General features: G+C 43.9%; 1 protein-coding gene across 1 annotated transcript in view; it reads left to right on the top strand.

Annotated features, from left to right (window-relative positions):
* The window catches only part of LOC143037897 (uncharacterized), a 21,742-nt gene extending 4,936 nt beyond the window's left edge, over positions 1 to 16,806 (top strand). Inside the window, exons 2-6 of the mRNA XM_076206540.1 lie at positions 7,853 to 8,417; positions 10,933 to 11,150; positions 14,928 to 15,138; positions 15,377 to 15,495; positions 16,091 to 16,806. Of these exons, the coding sequence (XP_076062655.1) occupies positions 8,382 to 8,417; positions 10,933 to 11,150; positions 14,928 to 15,138; positions 15,377 to 15,495; positions 16,091 to 16,442 (936 nt within the window). The 5' untranslated portion in view covers positions 7,853 to 8,381 and the 3' untranslated portion in view covers positions 16,443 to 16,806. The remainder of the gene's footprint in view (positions 1 to 7,852; positions 8,418 to 10,932; positions 11,151 to 14,927; positions 15,139 to 15,376; positions 15,496 to 16,090) is intronic.
* The last annotated feature ends 752 nt before the right edge of the window (positions 16,807 to 17,558 follow it).

The raw sequence follows: 17,558 nt of genomic DNA, 5'->3' as shown, positions 1-17,558 counted from the left end.
TCGTCTGATATCCGAAATATTGCTTTAGTGTCGTACGAAATACCATGGATTTTGTAAAATAGTCCTTGATTATTACGAGGGAAATGGGTGTTAGGCATGTGCACGTGCTTGGTGAGCAAATAAACAAAACAGTAGACAAACTATTATGATGACTAATTTTGTAATAATAGTAGATGCCTGGTCCAGTGGCTGGGATAATGGTCAGACCGCAAGTTGATTATTACTACTTTCCCTGGGGCGGGCGTGTATTTTCGATTACTTAATTGGTTGTTTGAAATACATCGATTTGAATTTCCTTGATTGTAACTGTGATTCCCGTGGTCATGCATACAAGTAAAGGAAACGTCTCTTTATCTTAAATAAGTACGAGACATTTTATTTAGACCCCAAGACACCTGGCCTGTCACAATTCTGTCATAATACATATGATGTGAATATGGTGATGATTATAATGATATAACTGTAAAAGGAAAATTAAAAATAAATACTATAATATTACCATGAAAGTTGTAATCAAATGTTTTTCTTTTCAAGTTTCCAAATGTTCTGGACACAATCAAATGTGAGCCGAGTTTCATTTTGTAAAACGTTATTTCTGTTAGCAGCAGTGCATCAATGAATCTCTTATTAGTGCGATTATTGGTAACTAAGTTACTCTGTATATCAAAAGAAGTTCCAAAAAATATGTACTTGTGTCAGCTCTTTAGAAATAGCTATAGCTTTAAAGACAGAACAGTCATTTGTATTACATCTGTCTTATATATAGATCATAATAGCAACTACATGAAGAAATATATTATGGATTTTGCATCAGTAAATGCAAAAACCGGTGAATTGTTGAACTGCACTGAGGTTTTTTTTTTTTTCAAGTGACAATGATCCGTTGCATGTTATCAATTGGATCGGTAGTCAGAGTATGACTGAAGTGTCATGCGATGATTGCCATATTGATGTGCTTTTAACCTCATTGTTCACTGTTGACTATTAATTTATTTCCTTTTTGCTATAACACTCGCATGCATTTATGTCCCCGTATAGTCTAGATTAAAGTCTAGGACCAAGTCCAATTTATCTCGGTCTCAGTCTGGGTTAATAAAACAACGTTTTGGTTGTCACTCGATCTGAATACTGCACAGGTAGTGCAATGTAGTTCAGTTCGAAGCTTTAAGAATCAGTTAGATAAATACCTAAGTAAGATGCTGTAATGATTATAATTTATCTTAAATTATTTGTTTTTGTTTTGTTATAATTTTTCTGTCTGATTTTCATTTATTATTAGTTATATGTCAATTTATTATTATTTACTATTTACCTGTTTGTTTATTATTTAACTATACCTATGCATTTATTTATGTATTTTATTTGTTATTTACATTATTATAGTTTTTATTTATTGTTTTATTATTAATATGAATTTTTTTTATCGCATCCGACCTAGATATGGATCAAAAGGTCTCCTGTCGGCATGCTCCGCCTTTGTAATCCTTTGTAATACCATAACTTCTCGTAGGTTACGGTGTTAGAACAATGTTTATGTTGTGCTGTTGGATGTGAATTAATGACTGACTAATACTCAGGATCTCCGAAAATTAAAATCATGCCATGCGATTAAGAACAGGTACTAGTAAAAAATGTTGGTAAGCTAGTCAAAATTCTTGCGAACTAGCCAAAATTGAATGTAACTAGTCCGCCTAGCTAGTTAAAATATATGAGCGAGCCCTGATATATATATATATATATATATATATATATATATATATATTATATATATATATGTGTGTGTGTGTGTGTGTGTGTGTGTGTGTGTGTGTATGTATATATATATATATGTATATATATATGTATATATATATATATATATGTATATGTGTATATATATATGTATATATATATGTATATATATGTATATGTGTATATATATATATGTATATATATGTATATATATATGTGTGTATATATATATATATGTATATATATGTATATATATATGTGTATATATATATATATGTATATATATGTATATATGTATATATATATATATATATATATATATATATATATATTTGTTCATTATGGATATTATTTGTAGTTAAGGGGAGGAAGAGGGAATAGAGAAGGGGGACGAAAGGGAAGTATAGAGGGATCGAAGGGGGGATAGAAGAAGGGAGGGGAGAAGAGAAAATGAGTGGGTGTAGGAGAAAAAAGGAGTGGACGTGGACAGGAAGAGTTTAGAAGAGGAGAATAGAGAAGGGAAGAGGAAGGGAGGGGATAAGAGAAAGGAGAAAGAGAGAGGGTGGAAGAGGAAGAAAGTGGACGTGGAGAGGAAGACTTTGGGAGGGAAGAAAAGAGAGGGGAAGAGGAGGAGAGAGGGAGGGAGTGAAGGGGAGGGGGGCTGGAGGGCGCTGTGATTTATTTTAAGCCGCCTGGCACCAAACGCCGTTCCTCTCTCGTGTATGAACACGTGTTGGGGCACGTGGTCCACGTGCACCCCACGTGACGTGACATGCGTGCATTCCATCACGTCACGGCCGCACAAAAACGTTTAAACGTCACTTGGTACGTTTGGCGTGACGTGGTAATCACGTGATGGGGTCAATGGCCGACTTGACGCGGTTTGGACGTCCGCACGTAGTGGCTTGTGTCCTTCTTGCACGGAGACCCACACGAGGCGAGATGTGAATATATGCTCTCTTATTTATTTCTACGTTTATTTTATTTGTATTAGTCTTTACTTTTCCGTGTGTACTACCAAAGGGCACGTTTGTATTCTGGCTAGCTTTAGTTGATGAAATAAACGAAGTAATTTCTCTTTGATAGGGAAGAGATCAAATTAATGTATGTTTCAAATATCTCCTACATACTCCTAACTAGCTATTGTGTTGTATTCTGCTTTTTATTACAAAAACACAATGTATAGGGGTGGCATGTTTGCCTAATATACACACGCTGTCGCCAGACGTTTTAATTCAAGTCTGAGGAACACCCTGTCAGTTTTAGAAATGATTTGATCTTCTTTTATCTTGTCCATACACTCCTTCATCCGTTCTCGGTCTTATACATCCGAATTCCCATTCTCTCTTTATATGACGTCTTCACCAGGCCCTTTGAGTCCACACGCCCCATAGTTCGTCGTCTGCATCGTCTTGCATCAAGTTCTAAAAGAGAACTGTGAGTTTCAGGTGAACTGCGTATTCGGTGATGGTGTACAGTGGTCAGGCACCGCAGACGCCCCCCAAGAAACCGCTCACGATTCTTCGTCTAGGCCAGCGTTTCTCAGCCTTTTTACTTTTGCGTAACCTTTAAAATAAATTGCATGTCTCAAGGAACCCCTGCGCAAAAAAACAACAACCACATAATATATCATATCTTTCTCATTTCATATTCATCGTAATAATAGGTTAGATAGGATGATGTCTATATTACATTAACCAAGAATATGTGCGTGTTTGATTATATTACGTATATGGAATTAAACAAAAAATAAAAAGTGCATTAGCTTATCTCACTTGTTCTCGCGGAACCCTTAGGGACCTTTTGCGGAACCTTAGGGTTCCGGGGAACTCTGGTTGAGAAACGCTGGTCTAGGCTTAGAGGTGGCACCTTGCCACATCTTCAGTCAGCAGCAAGTGCCGGAGGGAGGGAGGAGGAGGGGGAGGTGTCCAATAGGACTGAAATACCCGCTGACCCTCCCCGCTGCCGCCGCTGCCACTGCAGTGCCACGTGGCACCGGCCAGGTTCTATCGATTACTCCTCCTCCAAGGGCCTCCTTGGGTCGCCCAAGGCTACCGCACGTCGGAGCTCGATGAACACCCCAGCAGGAGATCCTGCAACTTACGTGAGTCTGCTGCAGAGGTTCTGCATTTGGTATCCCTCTCGGGAAGGTTCTCCTCGGTCCTCCTTCGAGGAGGAGCCGAGGTCTGTCCTCGGTGATGTCTCCGTCGGGAACGGAAGGTTCTCCGGACTTCGGGTCTTGTAGGTCTTCTTTGTCTCTTTTTCCAGTCTTTTCTTGTAGCGTTTGTCCTTAGGAACCATCATCGTCTACGAACACACACACACACACACACACCACGACTCGATGGCGCGGTTGGTAGGGTTCCCGGCTGCCACTACGAATCCCGCCCAGGCCTGAAACAATTTCAATATCGCTGCGCTGCGGGTTGTTACTCCAACTCTCGTGGGCGGGGAGTTGTGTGTGTGTGTGTGTGTGTGTGTGTGTGTGTGTGCGCGTGTAAGATCACAGCATTACCCATAAATCGGTCATATATGAGCTCTGAGCTCTCTCTCCCGGGAGGGAAATAGCTGTCGATCACGAGTCCAACACGTGGTCCAAGACCATGGTGAATTACACATATGTATATAAGCGCAACATTTCCTAGAAATAATAAATGTGCGTATGTGTGAATGTGTGTGTGTTAATTAGCACAGCAAGCTCGAGAAATGGAATTAATGTTGATTATATTTAGTACCACATCTAGTCAGCGGTCAAGACGCAAGGAGGCCTCCTGCGGGAGATTCGAGGAAGAGGACGTCCTGCTTCAGATCCTCGCGAGACTTCGTGAGGATCAGTTCCTCCAAGAAGCGTCGGGTGCCACGAAGATGAATGAAATCGCCTGGCGACAGAGGAGGAACGCGACCATTTGCCAAATCACCATCGGTATCGGCGACTTCCCATTTCGCCAAAATGCACTTTGCCAAATTACACTTTGCCAAATTGCACTGCGCCAAAACGCTTGACGACAACAATTCCCTTTGAGTGGACATTTCACTCAATTTCCTCCCGCTAAGTTGAAGTTGGTGTGGGTTAGTTTAAGGCGTTTGGCGAAATGGGAATTTTGGCAAAGTACGGTTCGGCGAAACGGGAATTTCTTGTTAGTCACGGCGTCGGGAGTGGGGATGGTTCGAGTCCTGCCTGGTAACAAGCGAGTTCGTAGTGTACAAGGTTGGAGCAATGCTCATGAGGTCCCGTCTTTTTTCATCCATTTATCAAACCTTGCTTTGAATTCCTTTATAGTGTTGGTTTGGGTTATATTTTCATCTAACAAATTCCACAAGTATGTGTGTGTGTGTGTGGTTGCTTGCGTGTACACACGTATGCATTCTTACATACTTCTGAATTCTCCTCCCACGCGTTTAGATTTAACTTGGATGAGGCAGGAGAACTCTGGTCCTATGCCAACATTCCACCCCACTGCCGCTAGAGGCCCCAAGCAACAGAAATAGTTGACCTAAGGTCAGTGACTGATTGGGTCGTTATAGGAATGTTCTTTTAGATAATAACAACGTTGAGAAGACACTGCGATGTACGGTCGAGCTGCCTTTTCTTCTTTCTTGTCTCTTAGTTGTTGAATATTCAAATGTACAGTCCCCTCCAATAGTAAATACTATTTTTTTTTTGTATCTACGGGTGTTGTATGTGTTAGATAATTCGGTTTATCGACCCGAAGTCCCCTTGTCAGGAGGCTAAGATGGTACCCCTTACAGAGGACATTGTAGAGCGGAATATAGCAGACTATGCCCTTGGTCCAACTCGCCGGCGGCAGGGTTCGAACCGTCGTCACCACGACGTCTGCCGCAAGATGCGACGCTCTAACCCGATCTGCCAGGGTGCATGTGTTTAGGATCGAAGATACCCCACGTCATGGGATGCGCTTCCTCAAGCTTTGCCGAAAACACTGTAGTACTTATAAATGAAGTGTGCAATTGGCAATTACCGAGGAGCTTATCAAAAACATTATGTGAAGACGAAGCCTTTATTAATACGACGTTTAGCCTGTTAGGGCTTTATTCGTGCACTTGATAAAGCTGTAACAAGTGGAACGTTGTACTATACTATTTCCATTATCTCGTGACCCACAAGGTGTTGTCTACCGTGTTGTCATGTACTGAATCAAAACATTCAGCATATACCGGAAGCTGTCCACAACCCCGAGTATGTAAACATGGAATATTCTAAATGCATATTGATTTTTTCATTAAATGGTAGGTGATATGAGTAATTGTTATACATGTAAAGAAAAGAAGAGACTTGTTAAATGATGTGGCATCTTAGGTCAGGCGACGTTGCCCCGGCTCTCGGCCTAGGAATTTCCGTGGGGTTTGAGGGGTGGGGTCGCTGAGTCACAGGTGCGCGGGTTACTCATTCATCTCTTTAGTTATACCGGTCATGCATGCAATTATATAGAAAACGGTGTCTCCCCTGTTTTCTTTGGAGATGGTTTAGACGTGGCAACGTTGCTGGTTTTGCCGGTCACATCCTATGGGTCCCCAGATAATAAAAGAAGTAGAATAAAGGCTCCGTCCTCACATGTTACTTATAAATGAAGCCAACTGTATATCATTGGTATTAAGCGACATCCGCCTTGCAAACGACAAATACTTCACCCACACACGTCTGGTCCTCACACTAATGCAGTTGCAGGCTCTTGGTGTGTGACCCAAGAACCCTGGACGGTTCTAATGGCTGGAAGTGTAAATGGGATTCTCCTTGCCGTTTCACCCTCTTGTCTGGAAGAGTTTGTGCACGTTGCTAAAGAAGTATTGGAGGTGAAAATTAAGTGGATGGATAAAAGAAAGGCTTCCTCAGAGCTCTCCTTCTTAAAGAGATAGACGTATGAATGTAGAAAGAAAAGACTAAGGGAAGAGAGTTCTTGAGCCTTCTAGTGGAACGAAAATGAGTAAACAGATAGTTCAGTTAATTGATATATAAACAAATAAAAAATGAGAATAGTCCTTAACTCTTACCAAAAGCATTTGTGCAGAAGAAATAACCTACCACGGTTCAAGTATCATTTAAGTTTTCTCTCTTTGGGGGGGGACACACTCAGCAGGCACCGATTATTCTAACTTGACGTGCGGGGACATACACGCATCATCATAAATAAAGAAAAAAGGAAATAATGATCACATGTAATGTTGCGAAATGTGATAGAAACAGACCAGCTGTTTGGGAACTGGAAGGAAAATTCCCACCTGGAAGGTAAAGTCAGAAATTACCTGCACTTATATCATTGAGGGACAATATGATATCGAAGAAATTGAGTCACGGAGATGGTCAAGGAGAGATTTAGGGAGGGAGGGCAGCAGAACGGTGGGATGGTAGAAGTTAAAATTTATCAGCATGTATTTTTGAGTGGAAATGAGTCTTCAGTCACAAACAAATGCCAAGAGACTTGGCCCGTAGGGGAACATCACTGAAGTCTCTTAAATATTGACTGGTTAAAACACAGTCGGTAACTCATTCGGGATGGTTAAGATCCGAAGAATGACCGGCTGGGGAACTAGAAGACTACGGAAAAGAATTGCATAGAGGAATGTCACTAAGAGACGAGTGTGTTTGGACTCCGCCATTTATAAAAGGAGTGACAGGTGTGGGTTACTCCATATGTGAAATTCGTAGTCTATACGGGAATGATTTGGTCCCTGTACGGGATGAGCAATTAGGAAGAAGTCAGGAGCGTTGCTACTACTACTATTATTATTGTTATTATTATTATTACTATTATTATCGTCATCATTATTATTATTGCTGTTATTATCATTATTGCTATTAGTAATGCTATTATTATTGTCATTATCATTGTATTATTATGTATGAGGATTGATTGCAAGGTAGAACTAGGGAAGGATACGAGAGGTACAAGAAGAAGAGAGAAGCAAAAGGCAAGGTGAGGGAGGCAAAGAGGAGAGCAGATACAAAGTGGGGGTAGGAGTTTGACAGATAATCTTGAAAAGAATAGAAACATGTTGCTCACACCATCATCATCATCATTATCATTTCATTACTGCTACTACTACTACCTCTACTACTACTACTACTACTATTACTTGTTACTGACCCTCCCTCTTCTTTCAGAGTTCATGAGGCACGGCCACCCCTTCGGGTGACGTCGGCGACGACGGCGACATCGAAGTCGCGACATCTCTGCGTCGGGAGTCGAAGTTGCCTGAAGCCATCGCCCTGAGGAAGCTACATCTGATGCCACACACAAGGACGACGTCTGGGATCATAAGTGACACTCGAACTCGCCTAATATAACGCTGAAATTGAAATGAGGTTTCTGTCGACCCATCAGCACTGATCAACTTGATCTAAGGGGATCCTGAGGTCTACTTGAAGCCGTTGGTGCCATCTTCGAAGACACCTCCACCAGGTAGAAAAAAAAAAAAACGAAAAGATAAAGAGTGCCGGATGCTTCTAGAGGTCACAGGAACCCTGAAGCCCAGTTCGAGATAGACTATGGCCAAGAAGATCGAGATGTCGCCCAGGGGGCGCCCGAGGTGAAGACACAGATAACTTCAGGAAGCGCGTCCAGGGCGCCGCGCTGACGACGTGTTGCTCCCCGGCTGCTGTGTCCCTTGGGCGACACGGCGGCTGGGAGAGAATGGGAAAGATGCCACACATCATTGACCTACATCAGGTAGGTGCTCGGGTCTTCGCTTGCTGTGTATTGGGTGATGCTTGTGCGCGCGCGCACAGACACACACACACACACACACACACACACACACACACACACACACACACACACACACACACACACACACACACACACACACACACACACACACACACACACACACGGGACGCACCATTCCTTCATCCATTGACAGCCACTTTCCACCTACTCCTGTCTTTGGCACTCCTCTCTCTCTTGCTCGACAGACATTCTTCTTGCATCCAGTCCCCCCATTACCCTGTTCCTCTCCCTCATTCCTGGCCTTCCATTCAAGTTTGCTCTTCTCATTCTTTCCAAAGGCCCAAATCTGATATACCTCAGTACTTTTCGTTCTGCTCTGTCCAACAGCTTTTCTACCGCCATTCTTTGCCTTACCTCCACAGTTTTCACTCTTATTATTCTCGTAGAAATTGACAGACTTCTCAAACTCGTTCAGGGACTTCCTTTCTCTCTCCTTTAGATGTCTGCGATGTACGTACAAGGCTGTTGACACAATTTTTCCCTCATACAACCTCTTTGCACACATACACACACACACACACACACACACACACACACACACACACACACACACACACACACACGCAATATCTTTACACTGTTATATTTTATAATTTTATAATTCTGTAGGCTATATATTTTCAGCAGTAATGCTGCTATCTCCAATAAACCGTATATTATTATTATTATTAAAATTATTATTATTATTATTATTATTATTATTATTATTATTATTATTATTATTATTACATACATATATATATATGTGTGTGTGTATATGGTTGATCGAGACAAGCTTTAGTCCCTTTGCTTATGAGATGCTATTGACTTGAACGAAATAGTCTCGCGTTAGCCTGGTTATGGGGAAAAGACCCCAGTGTGGAAGGAACCCATCGAGACAGACAGACAGACAGACAGGCCGTAACCCTCGTTCGTTGTCGTGGGATTTCCATGGCGCTTTCGTATTCGGTCGAACGATCCCTACCGACTGTGAAAACGGTGAAGAAAGGTATGGGAACAGGGAAGAGATGAATTAGTAAAGAGAGGCGAAGTAATGAAAGAATGAAATGTTGGAGAGAGAGAGGGGGGTGGAAGAGAGATAGAGGTGGATGGAAAATCTTCTTCCTCCCATTGTTGTTTTGTTGGCATTTATTCTTCAGCGCCAAAGGACGAGGGGAGGAGGAGGAGGAGGACGAAGTGAGGAGGGTGAGGTTGGGCGCATGGAGGTGGACCATTAAAGACATGGGTGCCAGTGTTACATAGCTTCAGGGTCGTTACCCCGAAACTTCCTTCCCTCGGGGGTCCGCCGACTCTCAGGTGCCAGGAAGGGGTAGGTAGTGGTGGGGGGGAGGGTCATGTTGCCAGGTTGGCGTGGCACGCGTGCCAAAACGTGCCAACACTGAGGAAAGCACGCATAGTATTCCACTCCAACAAACCCAGGAAATTGTACCAAGGGTGTATCGTCTTTACGGAGATAGGCAGGTCTTGCATGGGACCATTTCGTGGGCCTGCGTTCGAGTCTAACAGGTTCCGATGATTTCCCGGTTCTTTCCGGATGAATAAAATCGCCTGACGGCAATTTAGGGCTTATGAGATCGTCGGGCTATCACACTGGGCTTCCACGGGTTTCACCAGCGTCGACCGTTGAGAGTCCGTTTGAGTAAAAACGAATTCGGTTACAATATTTGAATTTTCAAAATCTTCAAATAACAAATTTTCTTTCCGTCATATATATATAGCAAAGCTGAATGATGTACTAAGAGATTGTAAATCTATTCTAATGTTAGACATACTGTTGAAATGTTCTTAGAGAAATCTAGATTTCTGAAAGCGGAAATTATATTCTAGTTATTCAAATGGGGGTTGGAGGTAGGATGTCGGAGGAAAAATAGCCCAGTGTGATAACCCCTAAGACGGACGAAGAACGTTCGGGGGTAATTTCCCACAAACGTTTCGGGCAGGAAACGACAAGAGGGCCCCTCTCACTAGTAACGGAGAAAGGATGTCGCACCGCTTACGGGAACGGTGATGAGAGCCTTTGGGGACCCAAATGGGACATACCTCACCCCCCCCCCCCGTTTCCCCCTCACCCCTCCTCCCTTACCCTCCTTCGGTTGAATGAAATCGACTAGCGACAGCTGGGACAATAGTGTATTGAGGGAGTAAATAACAGTTTGAATTTGAGTTTTGTGGTTGTGGGGTATGGTGGGAACGCGCTTCGTTTGATACAATATAATATTTCTTCCTCAGCTGTAACCAGCGCTTCTATCCAATGGGGACACGTGACACCAAAGAGAAGGACGTGGAAAGAATCAAGGAGAGATTAGGGGTTATCACACTGGGCTAATTTTCCTCCAACCTCCGATTAATCGGCGGTACCGCCCACCTTCAGGACTTTTTTTTTCGCGACGTAAAACCACTATGGAAAACTACTAATGTCATTTGAGTGTAACTAGTTCTCCCTCACCTTTCGCAGGCCATTGTGGCCAATGACACCGGTCGAGTGGCCAACCTTGCGGCCTGCAGCACTCTGGACTTGAGCCTTCCCGTGAGGGGGACCACTGCCCTCTCGCTGGCCGTCTACAAGGGCCACGTCCACCTCGTCCTCGAGTTGGTCAAAGCGGGGGCCGACCTAGATAGACGAAGTAAGGACCACTTGGACAGGATTGAGACGCCTCTGATAACGGCCATTAGGTAAGTAAATATGGTGTGTGACTCACCATGGTCTTGGATCACGTGTTGGACTCGTGATCGACAGTTATTAACCTCCCGGATGAGAGCTCAGAGCTCGTATATGACCGAACTATGGTTAATACTGTGACCTTACAGGCACACACACACACCCAACTCCCCGCCCACGAGAGTTGGAGTAACACCCCGCAGCTCAGCGATACTGAAATTATTTCAGCCATGGGCGGGAGTCGAACCCGGACCACCGTAGTGGCAGGCGAGATCTCTAACCACAGCGCCACGAGGTGTGTGTGTGTGTGCGCGCGCGCGTACGTGTTTTTGTACGTGGTAAGATAATATACCCCGTTATACAATTACAGCGTTAACATTGATCAATATACTTCATATGACTAACATTATTTATTGTATTTGAATGAATTCTTGGAAACTGAAAATGTATTATTGCTTTAGAAGAAAGTTTAGTGTCTGCTTGAAGTGTGACCTTGTTTTGGGGAGGAGCGTAGTTAGGTCAGATATGTAGGCTATGGACGTGAGGGGCACAAGTGTGCATTGCTAAATAAGTATATGCAAGTGTATACTTAATCGGAAATGCGTGTATGCAAGGGTGTGTGTGTGATTCACCACCATGGTCTTGGATCACGTGTTGTACTCGTGATCGTCAGCTCTTACCCTCCCGGAAGAGAGCTCAGAGCTCATATATGACCGATCTATGGGTAATATAGATAATAATAAAGGAATAAATAAGTAAAGTTAGATAATAAGCAAAAGTAAAGTTAAATAATAGTAAGGAAAGTACCGAAACGACATGAAGGGGAGTTGTCACCAGACATGAGAAAACCAAGGGTAAGACGAGAATGGCCCGTTCTCAAACGCAAAAGTCCAGTTTCATAGTGCCAGTTGTCCTAAGGGAAACTGGCCACGGGCGTTTGATGGTCTTTAGCTGGGTCATCTGGTGTTCTTCCCAGTGTTTTGTCTTAAACTGGGTACAAGTCTGAGACTGGAACAGAGTTGAAAGCAACAAAAGGAGTTGATGCTGCATCCCGAACTGCCTTGTCGGCGCGTTCGTTGCCGGTATACCGACACGAAATGGTACCCAGCAAAGAGACACTGATCTGAAGTTGGAATATATTCGGGTGAGCCACGAATGGATATCATGGATGGATGGATGGCAGAAGTGGATGAAGGAAAGAGCCTCTAGTACACTGGGCCAGATAATTATGAATGGGGAAGGTGGGGAACGGAGAGAAAAGTAAAGAGTTCTACGGGAAGGATTGAGGGGAAAGAAGAGAAAGATCCGGATTCTGTGAGTGAAGGAGATATAGCTGCATAATTTACTCCAGTGGTCAGAGCGGGAGCCATCATTATAGATGTGGACGACGCAAGGATAAGAAGATCAAAGGTAAACTCTTCTCGATTGATGTTAGATGGTGTCTGGTTTTTCGATGGTACAGCTAAGGTAAACCAGAGGCGTTGAAGAGGAAGTAATGAGGTGGCTTGGGAAGGGGATGACATTGAATAGACGGTGCCAATTGCGCTAAGGGAAAAGGGCCATGGACGAATATGTCGGTAAGTCTGCCATTCACTTACTGAGAAGACGGACGTAGTGTGGTCATCTGCCAAAACCTCGAAGGGCGCCGAGGGGAGTACGATGAACTGAGGTAGTTCGGAATATTTCAGTGATATTAAAGAACGACAGGTGTTTAAAGGGGAGTATCCGCTCTCTGCATAATATATCGCTCCTTGATTAATGTGGGCAGCCCCAGTGCTGTGGCGAAGGCCAAGAGAACATATTAGAGTCAAATTTTAAAGGCTGTGGGTGAGGCGGAGGGTTAAACCTGACATCCGTAATCGTTTGCTTTGTGCAAAGGTTTGGTAGAAACTACAGAAAGAATGCCTGTTGGCTCCTCAACTCGAGTGAAGTATCAATTCGAGAAGCTCCTAAGTTCGAAGACAGAAAAATTTAAGGTGAATCTGATGAGGGGGTTCAGTAAGATTGAGAGTCGAAATAAAAGCCGAGCCTACTCAACGACTGGTAGTAAAATGTTTCTCACATGTATGAAAGGATTTTCTTCTCAGTAGTACTGTCTACAGAAATACATTTTGTCCTATTTTGATATGTGAGGTTGAAATCCGTGGTCTTCAACCCATTCAGCATAGAGGATACAGTTAGAGAATGTGATTGATGTAAACGGAATGAGATTCAATACAGAAAAGGGCAGCTAGATCGTTGATGTACAATCTGGCTGTAATTACGGGGGGGGTATGTTTTGCTATATGGCTAGGATACGGACGCTTCCTTTGGAGACTTTACAGCTGGGTGTGTGAAAAGGACTGGGGTGTACTCATGTGGACTCCGAAAGTTCGGTGAAATGGGAACAGGGTTATGAAAAAGGGTAGAAATCCAGAAGAGTTTGCGTCGGGTCTACCATCACCAGACTGTCATACACCTTGTCAAAGTCAAAGAATATGACAAAGAATAGACGGGTGTTGGCAAATACGGTGAGCTTTATTGTCTCAACTTGCACCAAGATGTCTGGTAAAACGGCCAGATTGAAGGGATGGTTGTTGTTGTTGTCGTTCCCTAGACTGTCTGTCCGAGCAGTCCCGTCTCCCCAAGGAAGGCCACAGCCGAAACTGGGTTTTCCCACAAATCCTTTATAGAGTGTATGTTGTGTTGTTTGCGTGCATGATTGTGTATAATGCAGTCTTCCATTATGTGTTGTATGGTATGGGGTGAAGTGTTACATCCTGGGCAGCTGTTCACAACACGGTCGTCCAGCCTCTTCTGGTAGCTTAGAAGTGCTGGGTGGTGACCGCATCGCAGTCTGGCCAAGTGGACTCTGTCCTTACGTGGGAGAGAGGATTCAGAAGGGTGGATATCAGGGGGTCTGGCATGCAGCAGTGTGTTGTCTTTCAGTGTGTTAATGGAGCGGTGAGTGATATGATTATGAATATGTTTCCGGAGGCTGGTATTTGGTGGTTGTGGAGGAAGAGAAGAGAGTATCTGTGTGTAATAAAGGTCTTTGGGTGTAGTTTTAATGGTAGGAGGGAGAGGTGATCCAATTGTGAGGAGAGTAGGAAAAAATATTTTTTTCTGGTAGTTTGCAAATGAAAATTGTAAGAGAACTGGGGCGGTAATTATTTTGGGGAAGTCATCCCATGGTTTGGGGAAACTGAGAATGATTGCTTCACTTAAAGTGGTGGTGAAGTTGCCTCCCCCTGTACGATCGCTGAAATAGGTGCAGTATAAATAATTCTGCAGTTGGCTGCAAGTACCGTATCACATCATAGCAAGCGATGTCTTGGCTTGAAGATATTGCACGACAGCTGGAAAGAGTAGAATGAATTTCTGTTTTCGTGAACAAGAGCAAAGATGGATATTTGGACATGTAACTTGCGGGTGGATATAATTCGAAGTCTGTTAATACCAAATCAGCTCAAGCTGCCTCCAGAACTCGCCAGTAGGATCAAGGGTAGAACAGCATATGTGACGTCACTTGGCTCGATACTCTTATTGACTCCAGGCCATGACTTTGCATATATGTCCGCCCTCACAACCTTCACAACCCTTCCATAAGCCCAGATCATCCACTTGTTCAATTTGCTTTTATCCTTTTCATTGATTCATTGTTATCCCAAGTGAAGTTACACGCAACTGACGCCCCTCAGGCGTAAACCGACTTAGTAGTAATAGACTTCGTCGTTATATTTAAGGTTCGAGTGGACGGATGATAACACTCGCCCCACCTCTGAGGTCACCCACCCTTTTCTTTGTTCCAGGCTCGGCCATGAGGACATCTTCCGGGAACTGGTGCACCGGGGGGCTCGTCTGGACCTCCGGGACTTCTACAACCAGACTCCTTTGTGGTTCGCCGTCAAGGAACAGCGCCACTCCTTCGTCAGGGTGCTCCTCCAGGCAGGTGCCCCGATCAAGTATACCTGGGCAGCTGAGAATCCTCTAAACCTGGCCATGCAGTTCTTGGGTTATAAGGTATGTAGGTCCCCCCAGACTCTTTACCGGTATTTGATACTTTCTGGGATTGTCCAATTCGGCATGAAAGCGACAACGTTTAATGAGCGGAAAGCGTTTGGGAAAAATAGGTGACTGAATAATTTTTCCTTTGGGAAATAAAGGAAATCATGAAAAACGAAGTCTTCTGATGGGAGGAATCACGTTCCTCCTTCGAATGTCAGTTCTCATCCCTCAATGGTCTCCTGCCCTCCCCCAGGGTCGCCGCGAGATGGCACTCGAGCTCTTAGCAGCTGGGCTTCCTCTCGGTCTCGAGGACTACAAAGGCCGCTCGCCTCTCTTCTGGGCCATGAAGCACCTCGACAAACCCTTCTTCAGGTAGGTCCTCTCTATGCTTCTTCAGGTAGGTCTTCATTTTTGTGCGTGTTGGTACTTGTCATTACAAGGGACTCCTTCAGTAACGAGGGCCCTTCCTCGGATGAATAAGATTGTCCTGGGTTCACCAGAAGGAGTTATGTTAGATGCGTCATCCTGAAGGTGCCTCTGCGAAGTGGGTCAGAATACTGCAATATTGCCCTGGAACCCGCAAGGTGATTTAGATCTATCTCAGTCTTCATACCGAGGTTCTTTGATGAGGGAGATAGTGTCAGTGAGGCTCTTGGTGAGCACAGGGGTATGCTTCGACTTGGCCAGGTGATTTTATTCATACGAGGGAAACCCAAGGGCACGATTGGATTAAGCCTTTCCCACGTACACCACTGTCGTTCTTTAGATATCGTATTCTAGTCAAACGTTAATGTAAATGAATTGACTACAGTGAATCACCATCGTTTTGTAAATCTATGGTAGCTTTATGAGGGTAACAATGTAACAATAATGACCAAATGAATCGTTACTACCCTGTCCCGGTAACCCTGTGGTAACGGGTTCCCCAACTGGCTGACAAGCGGGTAACCTCTTTTCTTTTTTCCAGGTTACTGGTTGAGGCGGGTGCCCCGTTGTCCCCTCGAGAGTGGCTCTCCGTGTCCAGACTCTCCCACGAGTGGGCGCAAGACGAAGACTTCACCTCCTGGTTCCAGCAGGAACTCACCCACCCTCCCCCCCTCCTCCGCTGCTGTAGGACCTCCATCCGGGACCTCCTGAGGGCCTCGCGGGGCACCGACATCCGGCCCCTGGTCGAAGACCTCCCCCTCCCGCCGCCGCTCCGCCGCGTCCTCCTTCTTCAGGATCTCCTGGCGGAGACGGCCCAGGAACCTCCGAGGCACAGGGAAGCTGGGTCGACCATGGAGGTCGTCCCGACGCCTCCGCAGTTGGCTATGGTGTAAGAAGAAGTTCCTTCTAGGGCAGGGGAGCAGGACCGTGGCAGCCTCCTCCTCCTTCTTCTTCTTCGCCATGGGAATGGTTCTGTGAGAGATTGGACTCCATGATTGTGAGGAGGAGGACGGGTTTTTCTGTGGGATCCGACAAGTGGGATGTTCTTTAAGTCGTGCTTCAGTCACACCAGGGGTCATCGAAATGGATTCTTAAGGGGTTTCCAGAAGAGCACCCACCCAGAATAATATATGTATATAAATAAAGCAATAATGATAATAATGATAATGATAAAATTTATAAAATTGTCTCAATGTCTCGGAAAGCTAAACCAGGAAGAAGTGAGAATTAAAGGGTGTGCAAAAAAGAAAAAAAAAAGATGATGAGTGTTTTTTAAAATCGGAACTTCAAGCTAAGCAATACATGAATTTTTTTTATCACATTAGTGGGAAAAGGAAAAGGAAACAAAATAAGATTAAATAAGGAATGAGAAGAAAGGTAAACTAAGAAGAACAGGAAGCAAATAACGTGATTCGAAACAACCATAATCATTTATTATTATTAATATAATTATTGAATCTTCGGTGATGCTGTAGCTGATCATGTTAAGGATTCATGAGACAATAATTTCCTAAAATACATTACCAAAATATTTCCCTTCCACATAGAGAGGAACCTCCCTCATTGATGCGAAAGAGGTGAGAGGAGGAAAAGGAGGAGGAGGAGGAGACGGGCTCCAGTTGGGAGACCTCGGAGTCTTGATGACGATTGTGACGTGCCACTACCACTACGCTCCTCCCCGGGCGATGGAACGCCCAAGCACACAAACGCACACACTGCGCATGCGTCGGTGCTTTTGGGGACCTCAAAATCTGACCCACTGTGTATCAGAATTGTATAAATATTCAGGTGTATTTTTGTCGTTGTAATGATATAACTTATGTATTATTTATTCTATTTATTCATTTTTGCAAGAATCTTTGGGAGTTATTTCAACTTCAAGTAGAGACCTTTTGTGTCTCCCTTGGCTCAGTCGGTTAGGTTTTGTGTATCAGAACTGTGTAAATAATCTTGTGTATTTTTGTCGTATTGATTATATATATATATATATATATATATATATACATATA

This window comes from Oratosquilla oratoria, chromosome 23 (genome assembly GCF_046742065.1).
Source record: "Oratosquilla oratoria isolate Oo_2021 chromosome 23, ASM4674206v1, whole genome shotgun sequence".
In the NCBI taxonomy this organism is placed as follows: domain Eukaryota; kingdom Metazoa; phylum Arthropoda; class Malacostraca; order Stomatopoda; family Squillidae; genus Oratosquilla; species Oratosquilla oratoria.
Note: the sequence above shows the minus strand (reverse complement) of the source record. Positions and strands in the feature narration are given on the sequence as shown.